This window comes from Oryza sativa, chromosome 4 (genome assembly GCF_034140825.1).
Source record: "Oryza sativa Japonica Group chromosome 4, ASM3414082v1".
Classification (NCBI taxonomy): domain Eukaryota; kingdom Viridiplantae; phylum Streptophyta; class Magnoliopsida; order Poales; family Poaceae; genus Oryza; species Oryza sativa.
Window position 1 is genome coordinate 23,777,598 of NC_089038.1, and position 18,817 is coordinate 23,796,414.

Here is an 18,817-nt window from a genome sequence, read left to right on the forward strand (position 1 = left end):
AATTGTTACACCATGTTCCCTTGTATCCACCTAGTTGCGCCTCGGTAATCGTGCACTCTGCACGGGTATCGACGGTCGCCTTCAAACTTAAAATCTGAGAAACTTCTTGGGTAAAACTTGGGTTTTACAAAAGACTTGGAAAACCCGACACCTGGGTCGGTGCTTGCGAACTAAATGAATTTCCAAAATCGCGGACCGAGGAACGTACCGGGTGTACGGTTTCCCGCTCTTGCACTTAAGGACCGTTTCCTTGGAATTTCATTCGAACATAAGACAAGTACGACCACATGGGTGGAATGGGACACCCCTGGCTGAGTAACTAGCTTATCGGGGGAGCCATGATGCCAAGAGACATGTGGATTCGCCGGGGTGGTGTCGGGGAGGACCCCTGGGCTTCCTGGCACAGTATGGTCTGGGACATAATCTGGTGTTGGTCTGGGATCCCTCTCGTTGGCATATGGTGAACCTGTGTCGGCTTTCGAAATGCCTTGTCATGAAAGCCTTAAGGTCTCTAGTCGTGGCCGTTCTGCACGGGCTGGATGATCCGGGTTAGTAATGTCGTGTGGGAAAAGTGTACCCCCTCTGCAGAGGTTATTAAAACTTTTCGAACAGCCGTGCCCACGGTCATGGGCGGATGTGAGGTGATTCCTATCGTAGTTTTTGTTTGACTACTGCCTTGTGAAATTTGCTGTTGTGGAATGGGTTTGATGTTTGGAAAATCTGCGGCTGATGGGATCAGCCAGGCCCGGGTGGCCGTTTGAAAGCTGTTGGCCGGGTGCCAATCTTGATCAATTCAAAAGACTGAATCATTGCACATACTCCGACCGGACGAGACGCACTGTCTCATCCGTGTCGTTTGAGAAGCACTCCCTTAGTTGTTTCAGAAAAGAGTTTAAATAAAATCAATCGTAAAAACAACAGCCTTTCTTTGAAGCCTGCATTAAACACTTGTTTCCCATGGCTTGCTGAGTACTCCTGTACTCACCCTTGCTCTATATAAATAATTCCCCCCAGTTGCTGAAGAAGATGAAGCGGATCCCGCTGACGAGGAGTTCTTCCAGGAGCAAGCCGGCTACGATGAGTTTTAGGGTTTCGGCCTAGTTCCCAAGTCGCGCCTGTGATGTTTGGTCCAAGTCTTGGCTTCCGCTTCCCTTTTGTAATGCAGTTGTGAGCTCGGGATCTGTCCGCTGCCCAGCATGACTGTACTCCTACTCTATAATAAAGAGACCTCTGTTGTTGTGATATTCCGTCTTCCTGTGATACCAGCACTGTTTCCTGGGACTGGTATCGGTTAACAGGTTAATTTGGAGCATCACGGGCTAGTTCCGCTCGGGACTAGTTCGGGGCGTGACACTAATGCTACACTGTATCATATGCTTTCCACACACAAATATTTACTCGCAAGTCGTGCGTATTTGGAATTTAGATTTTTCAAAAGAAAGTTCAAACCATTTGCATACTTGAGATACAAAACTCAAAACGAAAATTGAGATCGAGTTGTAGAGTTTGACATATATATATTATAAAATTCGACAAAGATCAATGATCCTCTGGGCTTTTCACGTGCAGGCGCCCCCGGTTCCGGAATTTCTGCCACGCCGCTTTCGACTGACACCGTGACACGAACCCACAAAAGCCGTCAGCGTCACAAACCCCACTTTTTTCAGGTGCATCGCCGCAAAAACCCCAACCGGGCTGTGACCTCGCCGGAGTCCCCAAACCTCCCATACCGCTATGCCGACGGCGGCGGCGGCGGCCACGGCGTCGCTGCGGGTATCCAACATCCCGCCATCGGCCGTCGCCGCGGAGCTGCTCGCCTTCTTCGACTCCGCCGTCGCCGTCGCCGGCGGCGCGTTCGCCTGCGAGATCGCGGCGGCCCACCGCGGGTGGCTCAGCCGGGGCCACGGCACCGTCCAGTTCGGCTCCGCCGCGGCGGCCGCTGCCGCCGCGGGCCTCGCCTCCTCCGGCCGCCTCCCCCGCTTCCTCGGCGCCCTCCTCTCCGTCTCCCCTTCCCCCGTCGACCTCCTCCCGCGCGCGTCCGACCTCTCCCTCCGCGCGGCCGGCGCGGGCCTCGTGGTGGGCGACCGCGTCGCCGAGCGCGTGTTCGAGGCCGCCGACGCGTGGGACGGCGTGCGCGCCGAGGTCATCCCGGGGAAGCGGCGGGTGGACCTGTACCTGGAGCACGATTCCCAGAGGTACAAGCTCGAGGTGCTCTTCGAGGACATGAAGGATTGCCTCGGGTGCACCCTGGACGGGATGGGCGCCATCTTGCTGCAGGTGAGCTGCCGACCGTATTGCTCTTTGTAGTACTATATGCTATTGATACACTAGTCACTACTAGTCAGACGTTGCTGTGGCAGAGTGTTGACAACAAGTGTTCTGTGAGGCAAAAGATGGCATGAAGATAATACGTTGATGTGCATTTTTTTTCCCGTATGTGTCACCTTGATTTTGCGCTCAGTAGTAAGGCCGCAATAGTAGATTAGTAGTTCATATGATGTGCTTGAAGTCATGGTTCAATCTACAGCTGTTACTCCCTCTGGGCTGATAATACTTGTCGTTTTGGATAAGGGTGAGGTCAAACTTTAGAATCTTTGATTATGAATTATTTTTAAAATATTTGTCTTTCAAATATGGTGACTACATGTATAAATTAGTCTTAAAAAGTACTTTAATAATATCATATATTTGTTAACACTTTTATACATATTATAATAGAAAATAATGGTCAAAATTGTTTTTTGGAGACCGTGCCCTTGTCCAAAACGACAAGTATTATCAACCCGGAGGGAGTAGTTCTCAACTTTTTTCAAAGATTATGTTGATTTAGATCTTACTCGTTTTATTAAATGTGACCTAGCTACCCAAATGATCGCAAGAGCTTTTTTACAATATAAGATTTAGTTAATTTTTACTTCTTTACGCTTACAAAATCATGAAACTTTTATTTACTTGACATATTTGAGTAGATTTTACAAATGGTGGAGTAAAACAATCTAAAAAAAGAGTAGCATTCCTATGCCAAACAACATTACCATTAGCGGCTAAATTGTTGTACTATAACCTCTTGGACTACGATTTCAGATGCACCATTCTTTCCTTTTTGTATACAATTTTTATCTGACAAATATACTGTTTACTTCTAATTTTTGTTTCAGCTCAATTATGCACCAAGAATACACACTGCAATTTCTGGGCCTGCAGTTAATTCAAGGTTTATGGATGACCGCTTTCATGCATGCAAGGAGGATGCTAAATTTTCCTGGGTCAGGGCACTTGATTTTACACCCAATTATTCTTTTGGGAGGTGCTCTACTCTTGTCCTTAAACTGGGTAAAAGTGCATTGGTGTCTGATATTCTCAAAAGTTTACCTTTCTCAGGAAATTTAGGGGAATTGACTATGAATTCAATGGATGGTGTTGGTGCCTCCTCCAATGTGGTTCCCCTTGTTCATTGTCCGAGGGACTATTCAGTGCCTTATGAAGTTCTGTTTCGTCTGAACTCTCTCATGCATATGGGGAAGATAGTCGCCAAGCATGTTAATGCCGATCTGTTTAAAGCCCTTCAAGAACTACCGGTTGATGTCTCAAGGAGAATTTTTGAGAAAATGCACAAATTAGAGTCTACCTGCTACGGGCCTTTACAATTTATCCAACAGGAGGCTTATAGCATGAAGAGAAGCCATAATGTTTTGCTCTCCAATGAAGGTGAAGGTGAAGGTGAAAGAAAATTGATGAAGTGTTATAGAGTTAACATAACTCCCTCCAAAATATTCTGCTTTGGACCTGAAGAAGAGGTTACAAATTATGTGGTTAAGCATCATTCTGCATATGCTTCTGACTTTGTGAGAGTTACTTTTGTTGATGAAGATTGGAGTAAGCTTTCTTCTAATGCAATCTCAGCTAGAATTGAACAAGGTTTCTTTTCTAAGCCTTTCAAAACTGGTCTATATTATCGGATTCTCTCCATTCTAAAAAAAGGATTTTCCATTGGTCCAAAGAACTTTGAATTTTTGGCCTTCTCAGCAAGTCAACTTCGGGGAAATTCTGTTTGGATGTTTGCTTCTAATGCTTCCTTGAATGCTGGAGGTATAAGAAGATGGATGGGCCACTTTGAGAATATCCGTTCAGTTTCTAAATGTGCAGCTAGAATGGGTCAGCTGTTCAGCTCCTCCAGGCAAACATTTGAAGTCTTACGATGGGATGTGGAAGTGATTCCAGATATTGAGATCACAACTGATGGCTCCAAATACATATTTTCTGATGGTATTGGGAAGATATCTTTGAGATTTGCCAAGCGAGTTGCACACCACGTTGGATTAGATCCTACTAACCTTCCTTCAGCTTTTCAAATAAGGTATGGTGGCTACAAAGGAGTCATTGCCATTGATCCTATGTCCTCTATTGATCTTTCTCTGCGTCCTAGTATGAAGAAATTTGAGTCTGAGAGCAGGATGTTGAACATTACAAGTTGGAGCAAGTCTCAGCCATGCTATGTGAATCGTGAAATTATTTCTCTTCTCTCAACATTGGGTATAAGGGATGAAATTTTTGTTGCAATGCAACAAGATGAGATGCGTGAAACAGAAGAAATGCTAACCAACAAAGAAGTTGCTTTGTCAGTCCTAGGGAAACTTGGTGGTTCTGAAACAAAGACAGCAGTGAAGATGTTGCTGCAAGGTTATGAGCCTAGTTCAGAGCCTTACCTGTCAATGATTCTTAAGGCCCATCAGGAGAATAGGCTTACTGACATTAGAACTAGATGTAAAATACATGTTCCAAAAGGCCGTGTTCTTATTGGTTGTTTGGATGAAACAGGTGTATTAGAATATGGTCAGGTTTACATTCGAATTACAAAGAACAGCAAAGAACAAAAGGACAGTAATCAATCATATTTTTATAATGATGACGGGAAAACAGCCACAGTTGTTGGAAAAGTTGCAATCACAAAAAATCCGTGTCTCCATCCTGGTGATATCCGAGTACTTGAAGCCATCTATGACCCTGATTTGGTGGGCATGGTTGATTGTCTTGTCTTCCCTCAAAGAGGAGAAAGGTTTGTGATACTGAAACTGAATTTATCTCTTACCTTAATGTTTTTTAAAGTTTGTATTGCTTTGCCCATGGCTTCAATGGAAGGAAAGGAGTCCATCACTTCTCTATTGAATTGAATCACCACGTTGTCCAGCATTATCTTCCTTGCTAGGTTCCTTTTTTATTGTCAACCTTATGAATGAATGCTGCCAATGATTTGCTTGTATTTGATGTTGATCAGGCCTCATCCAAACGAATGCTCGGGGGGAGATTTGGACGGCGACCTCTATTTTATTACTTGGGATGACAAACTTATTCCAGAGAAAGTTGATACACCTATGGACTACACAGCAACAAGGCCGCGCATAATGGATCATGTTGTTACACTCGAGGTAATGCCTGACTAATTGTTCCTTTTCCCCTTTTTGCTAGGCTGTTGTTTCTCATTTACTGAAGGATTTCTTTTTGTTCTTTACTAATTCAATCTTGATAGTTGCAAAATGTCACCAATTATGGACTGTAGCATTATAGTCATATATATGGGCCTGAGGCACCTTTTAAAAATGTATGCTTGCGGTTAAGGGCATGAATAAATGCATTAGGACAATATGTGCATATGTTCCATGAAACATGTGATGCTAATAAGGTTATGCAAACCAGAAAGTACAAGCTTGGAGTGAGTTTCTAACTCAACTAGTCAACTCACTCAGGATGGTTTAACAATTAACAGAAAAACTGGTGGTCATTGATCTAAAAGTAATATATCTACGTGAACACCAATCATTGAAAAGTTTTGAATAATTTCAAACAAGTATGCACTGACCATACACATTTAACAATAGTATTTAGAAATTTTGAGAGCTTTATTCAGAAAAGAAAACAGCATCCCCAAAAAAAAGAAAAGGAAACAGCAAATACTTGCTTCTGTGAAAAAAGAAAGGCCTCTGGAACATAAATGGCAAATCTTATTGAGTTTATGAGTATAGACTTTTCAAAGTTGCCTCATGGGTGAACAAATGCATATCTCCTCTCAACCATGGTGTTATACTCACCTGAGTGAAATGTTTTTTAAAAAAATGTCTGTAACTGCAGGAAATTCAGAAGCACTTTGTTGATTACATGATAAATGACTCGCTTGGTGCCATCTCAACTGCCCACTTGATTCACGCGGACCGTTCGCCACTGAAAGCTCGGAGTCCCGAGTGCCTCCAGCTGGCAACTCTGCATTCCATGGCAGTTGACTTCGCCAAGACGGGAGCTCCAGCTGAAATGCCGCGAACATTGAGGCCGAGGGAGTACCCCGACTTCATGGAACGGTGGGAGAAGCCGATGTACATCTCCAATGGTGTTCTTGGCAAGCTCTACCGATCAGCGATGGGTCACATGGAGAAATCAGGAGATTCAGGAGCTCTCTCATCATCCTCAGCACAACCAAGCCCCACATACGATCCTGACCTCGAGGTCCCTGGCTCTGACGAATTCCTGCAAGCTGCAGAGGAGTACTACGAGCTGTACGAGGAGAAACTGACCACGCTGATGAACTACTACCGTGCGGAGCTCGAGGACGAGATCCTGACGGGCAACATCCGGAACAAGATGCTGTACCTGAAGAGGGACAACAAGAGGTACTTCGAGATGAAGGACCGGATCGTCGCCGCCGTCGACGCCCTGCACAGGGAGGCGAGGGGCTGGCTGCTGAGCTCCAGGAAGGAAGAGGACGCGTCGCGGATGGCGTCGGCGTGGTACCGCGTGACGTACCACCCAGACCGCCGCCGCGGGAAGCGGTTCTGGAGCTTCCCGTGGATCGCCTGCGACAACCTGCTGGCGATCAAGGCGTCGAGCCAGCTCAGGCGGCGGCGGCAGAAGGACGATGACTCCACCGCGGTGGTGCAGATGGACTGCAGCGCCTGATGTGGCAGAGGATTCTCTGACTTTGAGTGACTGACATGTGGGCCTGCTGGATAAGGGATCCATGGGTCAGTGACAAGTTAGAGGGAAATAAATTAGAGGTTCTCTGACGCGCCGTCCTAAGTGAACTTTCAACTGCACAGTTCATTGCTGTGCGCCTGTGCCTGTACGCTGTACAAATCTGGTTCGACTAATCTTAGCTGAGCTGAACAGCAGAGCTCCGGCTCGCAACTTGGAAGAGGAAAGAGTTTGATGATGAACACCTACGTAGAGTAAAAGTTCCTCTTCCTAATAAAAGAGTCTTAGTGCTGATCTACCGGTAAGGTGGAGGCTTCCATTTCTTGTTTTCTGCGAAGGAAAGAAACTTAGGGTGTGTTTAGTTCACACAAAAATTGAAAGTTTAATTGAAAGTGAACGATGTAACGAAAAAGTTGGAAGTTCATGTGTGTAGGAAAGTTTTAATGTGATGAAAAGGTTACTCCCTCCGTCCCATAACATAAGGGATTTTGAGTTTTTGTTTGCACTCTTTGATCCCTCGTCTTATTCAAAAAAATTTAAAATTATTATTTATTTTTTTTGTGACTTGCTTTATTATCCAAAGTACTTTAAACACAAGTTTTCGTTTTTTATATTTGCACAAAATTTTTGAATAAGACGAGTGTCAAACGTTACAAGAAAAACTTAAAATCCCTTATATTATGAAACGGATGGAGTAGTTTGAAGAAAAAGTTGGAAATTAAACCAGACCTTACAGGGCAATCAGTAGTACAACCAGCATATAGTGGAACCTGGAACTTTGCACTCCAGATTTCCAATATGAAATGCAGAAATGCACCGAGCAGGTAGCAGCGTTTAGCTCAGCCTCTAGGTAATTGGACACCCACGGGTGACGATCCCCACTGTTCGTTTTGTTTAGGCAGGTGGTCTGCTTACTTGCTTACATATCTTTTTCTCGAAAGAGCGCTGCTTGACTAGCTGACTGTTCTTACAAGTGACATCAGTCGAGCGAGCTTTTGAGCGGATTTCATATATCGAAATCCTTCCAAACTTTCGAATGACTTCGAAGGTTTGTCGTGATTATCGACGCTGCGAATCAGTAAAATTTGGTAGAATTTGATACTAATACTCGGAGTATCGAACCAGATTGGTTTTGTACTAGTCGAAACCGAAACCACCTGCACCTTTGGCGGTAAAACCGCACGAGAAAAGCAAGCGACGCCGAGGAGGAGCAAACAAACGGCAACCTACCTACCATATACGAGTCGGACACGGAGCGAGCAAGTCGCCGGAGTTCTTGGTCCAACTCCCCATAAGAGCAGCCGGCCGGAAGTTGGACCACACGCTCCACTCCAATCCAACTCGTCGTCGTACGTCTCCCTCCTCTCGCACCGAACCAAATCCCCATCGCGCCGCGGCGGTGGCGAGGCGTGCGTACGTACGTGATGCCGGGACCGGGGGCGCACCTGCTGTACGCGCTGTCGGGCGGGGCGGCGCTGTCGCGGCTGGCCGGGGCGGCGCGGTTCGGGCCGCACCACTGCGCCGTCTACGCCGCCAACGCCTTCCTCGGCCCGGACCTCGGCTCCTTCGCCGAGTGGCTCGCCTCGTTCCTCCCCTCCTCGTCCTCGGCCGCCGCCGCCGTGGGGGACCTCGCCATGGGCGTCGTCCACCACCCGTTCTACTACCCGCTCCTCCTCGGCTTCCCGCTCGCCTGCCTCTACGCCTGGCTCTCCCGGCGGCTGCTCCTCGCCGGCGTCCTCGACGAGCCCTCTCGGGTGGGGGCACCGCCTCTTCTCCTAATCCCCTCCTGGATTTGCTTTCCTATTAATTAAACCATTTTTTTAATCGCTTCGGTCGCCAAATTGATATCTAGTATTAATTAAACCATTTTTTTAATCGCTTCGGTCGCCAAATTGATATCTAGTATTAATTAAAGAGCAATGCTACACGTATTAAATTTTTCTTACTAAACTTTTACTAACAATCATCTCAACCGTTTGATTTAAGTAAATGGAAGTTACCTAGATGCACTCATAGCATGACACATCAGTGTTGGTAAGAATTTAGTAAGAAAAAGTTAGTACGTATAGCCTTTTCCTTAATTAAACCATTTTTTTAATCGCTTCGGTCGCCAAATTGATATCTAGAAGCAGCCTTGGGATTGTTTGTTCGAATTAACTAAAGCTGGAACATCCGCTACCTATGCCAGTAGTACATACCTTCTGTTGTCTCATTTGGATCAATTAAACAATTAGCACGGCAGCATTGCTCAGTAGAATCCCAACCTGCAATTTTTGCAAATGGAAGGAACATATCTGCTACCTGTGCCAGTAGTACATTCCTTATGTTGTCTCATTTGGATTAATTAAACAATTAGCACGGCAACATTGCTCAGTACTAGAATACCAACCTGCAATTGCAAATGGAAGGACACAGATATAAGCAGCACATTGTAGATCTAGCTCTAGTGTCCAGGCGCCTCTGCTGATTATTTGGGTTATTCTTCCATGTTTGAATTTGTACTGATATCGACGTTGATGCAGGTGGCACTAAGCAGGAGACAATGCTTCTACCTTATCACGGCAGGCTCGCTCTCCCATTTCTTTTTGGATCACTTGTTTGAGGTGAGAATGTGCTCCAATGTCTCTGTGCCCCATTTAGTAGCACTTTATCCATCCAAAAAGGCGTCGCATGCTTATTAGGCTAATTTTTTTCGTCGTGTTTTCCTCTGCAGGAGAATGGGCACTCTACGATGTATACTTGGATTCTGAGCACTGGTTGGTGGGTAGGCCGTGCTCCTATCAATTCGGATGCAGTGGTTATTGTAGGCCTTCTTTGTATTTGCCTCGTGCTGGGGTTTGTGTACATTAACAGGTGTGAACTCTGCTTCATAGATGCACTATGTGTTTTTACATTATTATTAATAAACATCCCTGGCCTCGGCATCATGGATGCACACAGCCAACAAGTAGGCTATGTACATAGCTGTAAAGGAGATCTAGACACTTGACTAGAAAACTTGGATCCTTGCTGATGCTTTAGAAATTAAAAGTTTCTTACTAGTACCAGAATTTTGAATATCACTCTTTCTACCAACTAGTAAGTATACTGATCATGTTGCTAACAACATCTTGTTCTATGTTTTGGCAGAGTGAAGCATGAAAAATCAGCCACTCAAAAATCAAACCAATCTTTCTTCCTCATCGTGGTGATAGCTATCTTGTACTGTATGTGGTGTGCCACTCAGATATACCTGCGAAATCCACCTCAACCAGCCATAGGTGAAGAGGCTGATCTTGGAGTGATAATATTTGTTGCCATTTACCTTTTTCTCCCCCATGGCTTGTGTGCCCTGTCAATGAACCAGAATGATTATGCTGAACTGGAAGGGATCCAACTTCGATAATGTGCCATATGGTGGTGTACTTTTATCCTAATCTACAAAGAACATCATTTTTTGAAGTCTGCTCGCTCCTCCATGTTGTAATCATATTTATTTTCTAATAATAATTGGCTAATTGCCAGGGATTTATGTTTTCTCTAGTGCAAAAATACTTCTAGCGAAGACTTAGGAGTTAGGATTATGGAGTTCAGGATGATACTGGCACTGTATTATCAGTTGTGATAGCAATAAACTTCTATTGGCAGTGGTGTTCAAAACATCCCAGCAAGTTCTGTTTTCCACTTTAGAATATACATTTCAAAGTTATGATATGATTTGAAAAAGCTTACCCTGGACATTATCTTTCCTAATATGAGGCATGATTTCTTCTTATTAGGTCATACTATTTGCTTAGCTGCAATTATTGTGGTAAACTGTGAATCTAGATTTACTGTCTCTAGATCTAACATATATTAATTCTTTCTTTTTTTAATGCAAAATCTATTTACTCTTGCATAGATGAAAAGTATATCAGTTAATTAGTATATTTCCTGGTGTGTATCTCAAACACAGCTGAATTATGCTCACATAAATGCACGCAAATGTTTAAACATGTTAGTGGAAACACTAAGTTGCAGCCTGAACTCCTGAAGGATTGCACAGGGTACTATGAATGGGACTCGATGATGCTAATGCTGTTATGCTTATCGTCATCTCTCATGGAGATCTTTAGGGCCTTCTCAAGATGTGACACAACTTGCTCCATGGACGGACGCTGCTTCTTGTGTCCAGTGCATGAAAGGGCAAGCTTCAAACTGAGATCAAATGCCTCTGTCGAGTACTCTCCGTTCAGCCTAGGATCAGCAAACTCCAACACGTTGCCTTCTCTGATGAGCATGGAAGCCTGAGGAACGAAGGTATGGATATCAGATTCAGCACAACCGATCATTTAAGACGAATACTTAATATCCGGCTGACTGTTTATAATCTTACCATTCGATCCAATGACATTGGTTTAGCAGTGTTCATGATATTGATTGCTCGTTTTCCTGACAGGAGTTGTAGGAGCACCATACCAAAGCTGTAGACATCCCCTGCAGCATTTACCTTGTGATTGTGGCGATACTCTGGATCGACGTATCCAAATGTTCCTCTAACTTCGGAGCTTACGTGTGATACTCCTATGTCAATGACTCTTGACAGTCCAAAATCCGACAATTTGGGTTCCATATCAACCCCAAGAAGTATATTGGTTGGCTGTAACGGCACAAATGAGTTTGACATTGCTTAAATTTGCAGATGTACTAGAGTTTTCCAAATCATGCAACCAACCTTGACATCACGGTGAACAATGCAGCCTTCAGGATATATGTGAAGGAACCAAAGGCCACAGGCGCTGCCAAGTGCAATCTGCAGCCTCTGAATCCATGACAGGTTCTTATCCTTCCCTGTAAGCAAACAATTTATTTCTAGTAATTGTATAAGAGTATGTAGAACATGCTCTTGTTTGCCAAGAAAGGTACTCACCAAATAGCCATTCTGACAGGTTACCGTTGATACATAACTCATATACAAGAAAACATTCCTCCTGCCCATCGCAATAACCTCTTAGTGACACAAGGTTTGGATGTCTCACATGTGAGAGGCTTGTAACTTCCCTTAGGAAAGTTTCTGCATGCTCGTTCTTAACGATGTGCTTTACAGCAACAGGCCAGCCATTTGCAAGCACTCCTTTGTACACTTTCCCTGAAAAATCACATAATAAAGAAGATACATCCAACTTTCAGGGCAAGAAATAACCCGTTAAACATGGCTATTATCTTACATATCTCATTTTCTCACATCACAATTATGTATTGCATCTGCATGATGGAATAAGGATTTCAAGTCCAACTGACTAATATTGTCATTTACCTGCAATTCCCTGACCAATGACATTCAGTGGACTCAGGTTTTCAGTTGCGTCGTAAATCTCTTTGGTACACATCTGTTTGCAGGTAACCTCCTCATACTCAACAGATACAGCAGTGACCTCTGCAAGAAGGATGCATGAACTATATTGCGATATTACTGAGTAAAAGAAACCAGTATGTGCAAAGGGGTTGCATGATTAGTGAAATTACCAATATCTTTCTTGGATCGTTTCAGGTTGTGTGCTCTTCTTCTAAGATGGCACGAAATTGAAACTACCCCAACAATCACCACCGTGATGAGGCATCCGAGCAGTATTTCATATCCTGCATACAATTCTCAGGAGCAGAAAAAAGAAAAGATAATACAGGAAAGGGCAGAGGTAAGAGACACAAACCTCTATGCATTTAGCTTATCCCTTATGGAATGATGTATGGAAAGACAGGATTGTTTTTCTTTCAAAGTGATTGTTCTACCTTTATCAAATGAATATCATGGTCACTCTCCACTCAGTCGTTATTAGCAATGATGGCAAGCCATTGCCGGCCAAGAGGAAGGAAAGACAGAAGCCAAAGCACAAAATACTATTGGATCATATATGGTTGGTTCGGGTTGGGATTAGAATCCGACATCAATAGAACTTCTCATGTTAGTATACATTTTTTGGTTGCTTTGCATCATTGCATGGTTTCAATCCATTTTGTTCCCTTCTGATGATATTCTAGCTGATTAGTTTAGTGGCTCAGGAAATACATTAAGACCTTCAATATTGTGGACACTTACTAATGGGTTGTTGAGTCGCCCTAGGTCCAATAGCGGTTTCAGAATATCACAACCATTCTGTGATTATGTTAGCGGTTGTTGAGGAGCAGTAGACAAATGTGGCAACTCTATGCAATGTGGAAATATATGTAATATAAGCAAGAAACTTCCTCAACTTTGACAGCTTCATATCAGCCAAATGAGTAAAACAATAATGAGATGACGTCCATTTAGAAGAATAGCCACTGGAACAAGGCATCTTGGATTGGAGTTTAATGTTTTGTACACTTTACACCCCTGTTCTTTAGAAGCAACTTACAATGTCTTTTGTGGACAGTTAGTATTTTTTACTACTGTTTGGCCTGCTCTTGTCTTGATATGTTTGTTGGACATGTAGATCCTAGTTACTGCAATTGAGTATCCTAATTACAGATCAACAGAAGCACTCCACAAGCCTTTGACCAGTAGGAAATATGCATTAGTATTATGTTATGTGGTAGGCCCTTAAATTTGCATGCATGAGTGTTTAGGTAGTGGTCATGGGTTGGATTCCCACTTTCCCAGCCTGTAACCTCCTTTTCTCTGAATGCTTCACTATACTATTGAACTCCTATTTTTCTTATGTGCATTTCAAAAACATGTTAATCTAACTAGCCCAGTAATTTTCTATTATATTCTTCTGCATATTTTTCCTTTTTTTTTAATTTCAATATTTTCTGAAAATACATCCAACACATTTCAATAACATGTTAGCTAATGAGTCAAGTTCTTTTTTCGAGAAAAAAAAGAATTTGATACTGTATTTTTCTTCACTTTATTCTTTTTTGAATTAGAAAAGTTGCAACTTTTTATTGATGGCACTATTTTTTGGGGGACCGTTATGCACGTCTCAAATACCCATCTTAAAAGTCCTGTGTCCACAACTTCTAGGAGCCTGGGAGGTGTCCTACCATATTTCCTTAAAAAAGAGGAGAGAGGGAGAGGCTACTGCATGAGGTCACCAAACTCGCATCGACCAGACTTATTAGTGTGGGAATTTGATACCGATGTTTCAGCTGTATTAATGCGTTCAGATTTGGTACTGCTCTATTTCAACTTCAACAGTACCCAAACCAAGATTTGATACCATCTTGTTTCAACAGTATTATACCTTCGAATGCCTCTTCAAAGAGATATTCCTTAGCCAACAATTCCTCTTCACCTCTTGTTATGCATCTGAAAGTAACTCTGAAGGAATATCAAAAAAAAAAAAGAAAGTAACTCTGAAGCGAAGTACTTGCTTTATTGTTTTTTTTTAAAAAAAAAACTCAACTATAGAAATTGGGCCCTGTGAAAGGGTCCAGTTAATTAATACCCAAAATACGCTTTCATGGCCCAGTCGCAGGCACAAATTAATAAATCAACTTGCCACCTAACTTGAGCAGTTAGAATTCTTAAAAACTAAGAATGTTTCAGAGTAAATGGGAAGCATCTGTGATACTATTATTCCTGTAAATGAATGAGCACTATTCTTCTCTACTATTCTTCTCTTGTCCTTTTTCTAATAGTGAGGATCTTACATACAGTATCTCTGGTAACAACATTAATTCTTTTCCCTGTTTGGTCATCTATCTCATACTTTCTACGCCATATATTACCTTGTCTCAAGTTAAATTGCTGTTTGAGGAAAATCTAACCAAAATTTGTAATGTTTTTGTATTTTTACTACTATTATAGAATCACTTTCGGTGCATATGTTCACTTTCTTGGATTCTTATATATTAACATCCTTCAGTAAAATCTTCATATTAGTACAGGAAATAACCACCTTTCTATCTGGGTTCTTTCCTCTGTTAAAATTATCACTAGCAAATAGCTGGAAAATTTAAAAGCCCTTGCCTCTAAGAACTTCTTGCAATATTTTGTGCCCAGCTTCTCATGCGGTTTTCCATAAGCCATAGTTCTCTCCTGATCCCATGCATGCTACATATCATACACATCTCATGTCATGCTGACATTTTCTTTCAGATAAATCTCGAGCACAGGATAGCATGGATGGAACCTCCAGGAAACAGCTAGCTGACAGTCGCCTGATGATCATATCAACTAGCAAGATGCAAATTCAGATTGCGTTACAAGCCTCGGTTGAAATGAGCGGCAAGTGTTCACTGCGCAGCCTGGGATGCAGACTCGACAAAGACAATACGCCCCAAAGGTTTTCTCCCTTCGCCTTTTGTGATGCAACAGCACATCTGCCAATTATGGGTATGAACAATCTCACCTTCAACGGGAGATGGATAGCAGCATCATGCTTAGGGACTAAGCATGTACGTACGGACTACTAAAACAGCGTAAGTAAAGGTGAGGATATACATATGTCTAATTTCAGATCGATGATTATTGGCAAAACCTGTTCTGCAATTGGGCTTGTTAATTTATTTTAATTTAACAAAACGATCGATTCTTGTGCATGCTAAAAGTAGTAGTAGTATTATTTGCACAGCTTCGTATAGTCACTTCGTTTGTAAAGCCCAAGAAAACAAAGCTGCCCTTTTCTTTTCCTTTTCAAAACTCTTGCCCACAGTTGGTCACTACTTGCCAACTACTTTGGGGGCAGAAAAAGGAAAACCTGAAACAAGAGAATAGTACAGCATACTAGCCTTGATTTTTTTTTTCGCTATTACCTTCAGCTGTTCAGCTGGTATCTACTCCTACGTACCGAGTTAGATTCATCAATAGCCTCCTTCTATTGGGCTATTGGCTACAGATTTTGTGAAGTTATTATCGGCTTGTGCCATATACAAATTTTGACCAAATATTTGTTGTTCCTCAAAGCACGGTTACCTTGTACACAGGAACCTACACCGAAGTTCGTCGTTCCGATTATAATTTTTTTCTAAGAACCAATTAAAATTTTTGAACATAGTAACGGGATCAGGGCATGGAGCAGTTCATGCTTGAGATATCCTGCTTTTGATACCAATGTGATGATAAGCCAGAAATGTTTAATTTATACTGGGTAAACAATGAGAAATGCTAGCTGATGAAAGGTATCCACTAATCCACACCTTTAATTGACTGCTCTTATTGAAAGTGGAGCAAGCTAACCTTGCATGGCTCATATGTGGGGCAGCATATATAGTGCACCAAAGTACCAAACATAATGTCAGTGTATATACATACATGATTAATTCCTTCGATGTAAGCCAAATGAGAGGGGTGACTTAGTTATGTGCATATAATTAATACGATCTACATAATTGTGAAAAAAATATAATTTATTTTGACAATACAGATTATTCTTTAATTTATCACTGCAAAAATGAATGGCTAAACTCAATCGACACATGCAAGGGAAAGATAAATCAAATCCAGCTTTTTAGAATTCTCCAATATACGCAACCAAAAATTAACTTGGTTAGATGAATTTGGCCTTACATGCATGTTTGTAGAGTTACACCATTACATACTTTTCTGCAGGCATGCACCTCTAACATTTTCTAACCATTTGGATGTATGCATAAAATTAAGGAGGACACATACATGCCACTAAGTTGTAAAATGATTTTCCCTTCCTAAATCGTAATATATTTTAATTAACTACTTTATAACAGGAAAACAATTTTCTAAAAGAGGTCTTACCCGTTATACACAATTAACAGAGTGTTTTTACCGTGATAAAGAAGATATCATATTTTAAGAAGAAGAAGAAGAAGAAGAAGAAGAAGAAGTGTATAGTTTTTAAACTTATCTAATAACAAGGTACTAAGAGGTGGCACCACAGATTAATACTACAAATTATAATAGCTCCTTAAAGACCATAAAATCACTCCACATATATAATACAAGCTCACCACGAACAAATCGTTGTCTTCAAGAATTATGCATACATATTCTAATGATGAATAAATGTGTAGTGAGGCAAATGAACAACATGAATTTCCAAGTAAAAGAGTGTCAATTTTTTTAAACGAACCGGCGCGAGACTATACCAATTTCATTGAATATAATATAGAAGAGTTTTATATCCCCTATGCTAGGGTGAAACTAGAAAAAAAAACTATACATATGTAAGAAGGTTAATTAACTTAGAAAGGTGCTTTGCCCCAGCAAGAGCCAAAGCTTTCCTTCCTCTTTGATCATATAGCTAGGAGACCTATTTTCGTCGAGAGCTCTTTGTGTTGAAATGATTTTTTTTTTGTTTCGTTCGTTTCAAACTTCCCAGGAAACTAGCAGGGTTAGAGTGTAGACTCCTTTTCTCGATGTATGTTGGCCATAAATTCCGGCTACTAAGCCGCCAGCGCTAAACAGCTCTGATGCATGCATCCATGTTGCTATTAATGTCCAAATTTTTATACAGTAAAAAATATCAAATTGGTTGAGCTACTATTTATAAACGAAAGCAGTAGTAAAAAATGTTCTTTTTAACGTCAAACTTTTATACTTCTACTTTTAGCCGCTTCTTTGTTCCTCGATCTGTCCTTAAAAAAAAAGAGTCGACATAGGATCGAGGCCTCCTAGTACAACGAATCTAAATATAGGAGATGTCACATCCTCTCGTAGGCTGCCCTTTTTTAAGTCATAGGGAGTAAAATCACTAACAAAGAAGCGGCGAATAAACCCTCTACCTTAATAATATTAAAATACTTAAATTTAGCCGTGGCTTATAATAGCTGAAGGCCTACCGCGCGCCCTACCGATAGCAGAACACTTAATTAAGTTCATGCATCTTATCTAGATGCACGGTGCACCGTACCACCCCAAGATATTTCACGATATTTTCACGCATATGACCACACCCGGTGTGGACACATCTCACATGATGAGGATGAGTCGTCGTCGTTTGCAATTGCAATATGACCAGCTATGCATGTTAGTGTGACCACCAAAGGTAGTACGTCTCGTGGGGGACTCGCATTGACAGTGCTGTGTTGAGAGATACACAACACTATAGCTATCTACATAGCCTGCAGGACCAAACCCCCCAAACCCCGGTCGATCGTCAAAAAAACGCGAAAAAGCCACCCAAAACCGCGAGCGCTTTGCTGCTGCTGCTGCTGCCGCAAACCCTTTTTCCCCACACGAACACGGTCGATCGTTTCGATCACCAAAACCATCGTGGTCGTGCGCTCCAGATGATGGAACATCTACACGCTACCCCACGTCGGCTTTAGCATCTTATCCCATCGGTAGATCCGGGCCGTTCGATCTCGGCTTTTATCCCGATCGCGCGATCGGCGCCGTCCGATGCCGATCTCCCCGATCGGGCGCCTTTAGCTCTTGTATCTGGACCGGAAGAACCCTAGCTGTCTGGCTAAGGTAGCTCGCAACTACCGGCCTAAAGCATAGCTCTACTGTGTGTGTGTGTGTGTGTGTTCACTACTGGATAGTACACAATGCAAGAGCTAAGCTGCAGCTGCAAGCAGCCATGCAAGAGGGAGCCTGGAGCACAGCTGAGCTAGCTTCCTCTATAAATTGAGGTGAGGCCTCTCCTCACCTTCCTAAACACCAAGAGCTAGAGACAGCAACTCACCAACCACTAGCTATAAGCTTATTGCCCTAGATTAACATAGCTAATTTCAACTAATCTCAATCAGTGACAACTTTTATTAAGTAGCTTAATTAGTTAGTTAGTTAGAAGAAAAGGGAAGGGGAGAAAGCTAGTATATGGGAGGGAGGTCGTTCCTGTGCATCTTCAGCTTCTCGAGGAGGTCGAGGCGGTACTACGCCGACGACGAGGCGGCGGCGGTGAGCGACTGGGAGCGGCCGGCGGCGACGAGGCTGCGGAAGGTCCGGTCGAGCGACGAGGACAACGGGTGGTGGATCGGCGAGCGCGACGTCGAC

At 42.7% G+C, this 18,817-nt stretch overlaps 3 protein-coding genes across 3 annotated transcripts; 2 read left to right on the top strand and 1 right to left on the bottom strand.

Moving 5' to 3' along the window:
- The first annotated feature begins 1,617 nt into the window (after positions 1-1,617).
- On the top strand, positions 1,618-7,465 carry LOC4336092 (probable RNA-dependent RNA polymerase 2). Its single transcript, NM_001419419.1, has 4 exons — positions 1,618-2,277; positions 3,159-5,056; positions 5,276-5,426; positions 6,127-7,465. The coding sequence occupies exons 1-4, from the start codon at positions 1,735-1,737 to the stop codon at positions 6,943-6,945; spliced, it is 3,411 nt and encodes a 1,136-aa protein (NP_001406348.1). The 5' UTR covers positions 1,618-1,734; the 3' UTR covers positions 6,946-7,465.
- Positions 7,466-8,283: 818 nt separating this feature from the next.
- Positions 8,284-10,660, top strand: LOC4336093 (uncharacterized). The gene is made up of 4 exons (NM_001419417.1): positions 8,284-8,714; positions 9,483-9,563; positions 9,674-9,813; positions 10,090-10,660. Exons 1-4 carry the CDS (start codon positions 8,385-8,387, stop codon positions 10,343-10,345), a joined length of 807 nt encoding a protein of 268 aa, NP_001406346.1. The 5' UTR covers positions 8,284-8,384; the 3' UTR covers positions 10,346-10,660.
- Positions 10,661-10,839: 179 nt separating this feature from the next.
- LOC4336094 (probable receptor-like protein kinase At2g42960) lies at positions 10,840-12,763 on the bottom strand. Its single transcript, XM_015778502.3, has 7 exons — positions 12,630-12,763; positions 12,445-12,558; positions 12,236-12,355; positions 11,849-12,067; positions 11,654-11,769; positions 11,315-11,578; positions 10,840-11,225 (listed from the first exon to the last, which is right to left on the bottom strand). The coding sequence occupies exons 1-7, from the start codon at positions 12,637-12,639 to the stop codon at positions 10,989-10,991; spliced, it is 1,080 nt and encodes a 359-aa protein (XP_015633988.1). The 5' UTR covers positions 12,640-12,763; the 3' UTR covers positions 10,840-10,988.
- Between the last annotated feature and the right edge of the window lie 6,054 nt (positions 12,764-18,817).

What these genes read in the sequence shown, in the direction of transcription:
- LOC4336092 (NM_001419419.1), top strand. Translation starts at nt 1,735, where the DNA reads ATGCCGACGGCGGCGGCGGCGGCCACGGCGTCGCTGCGGGTATCCAAC. An exon ending in TGGGCGCCATCTTGCTGCAG is followed by an intron (nt 2,278 to 3,158) that starts GTGAGCTGCCGA and finishes TTTTTGTTTCAG; the next exon opens with CTCAATTATGCACCAAGAAT. An exon ending in ATCATGTTGTTACACTCGAG is followed by an intron (nt 5,427 to 6,126) that starts GTAATGCCTGAC and finishes CTGTAACTGCAG; the next exon opens with GAAATTCAGAAGCACTTTGT.
- LOC4336094 (XM_015778502.3), bottom strand. An exon ending in TTGTTCACCGTGATGTCAAG is followed by an intron (nt 11,579 to 11,653) that starts GTTGGTTGCATG and finishes GTGCCGTTACAG; the next exon opens with CCAACCAATATACTTCTTGG. An exon ending in CAATGTCATTGGATCGAATG is followed by an intron (nt 11,226 to 11,314) that starts GTAAGATTATAA and finishes TTCGTTCCTCAG; the next exon opens with GCTTCCATGCTCATCAGAGA.
- LOC4336093 (NM_001419417.1), top strand. Translation starts at nt 8,385, where the DNA reads ATGCCGGGACCGGGGGCGCACCTGCTGTACGCGCTGTCGGGCGGGGCG. An exon ending in TCCTCGACGAGCCCTCTCGG is followed by an intron (nt 8,715 to 9,482) that starts GTGGGGGCACCG and finishes ACGTTGATGCAG; the next exon opens with GTGGCACTAAGCAGGAGACA. An exon ending in GGGTTTGTGTACATTAACAG is followed by an intron (nt 9,814 to 10,089) that starts GTGTGAACTCTG and finishes ATGTTTTGGCAG; the next exon opens with AGTGAAGCATGAAAAATCAG.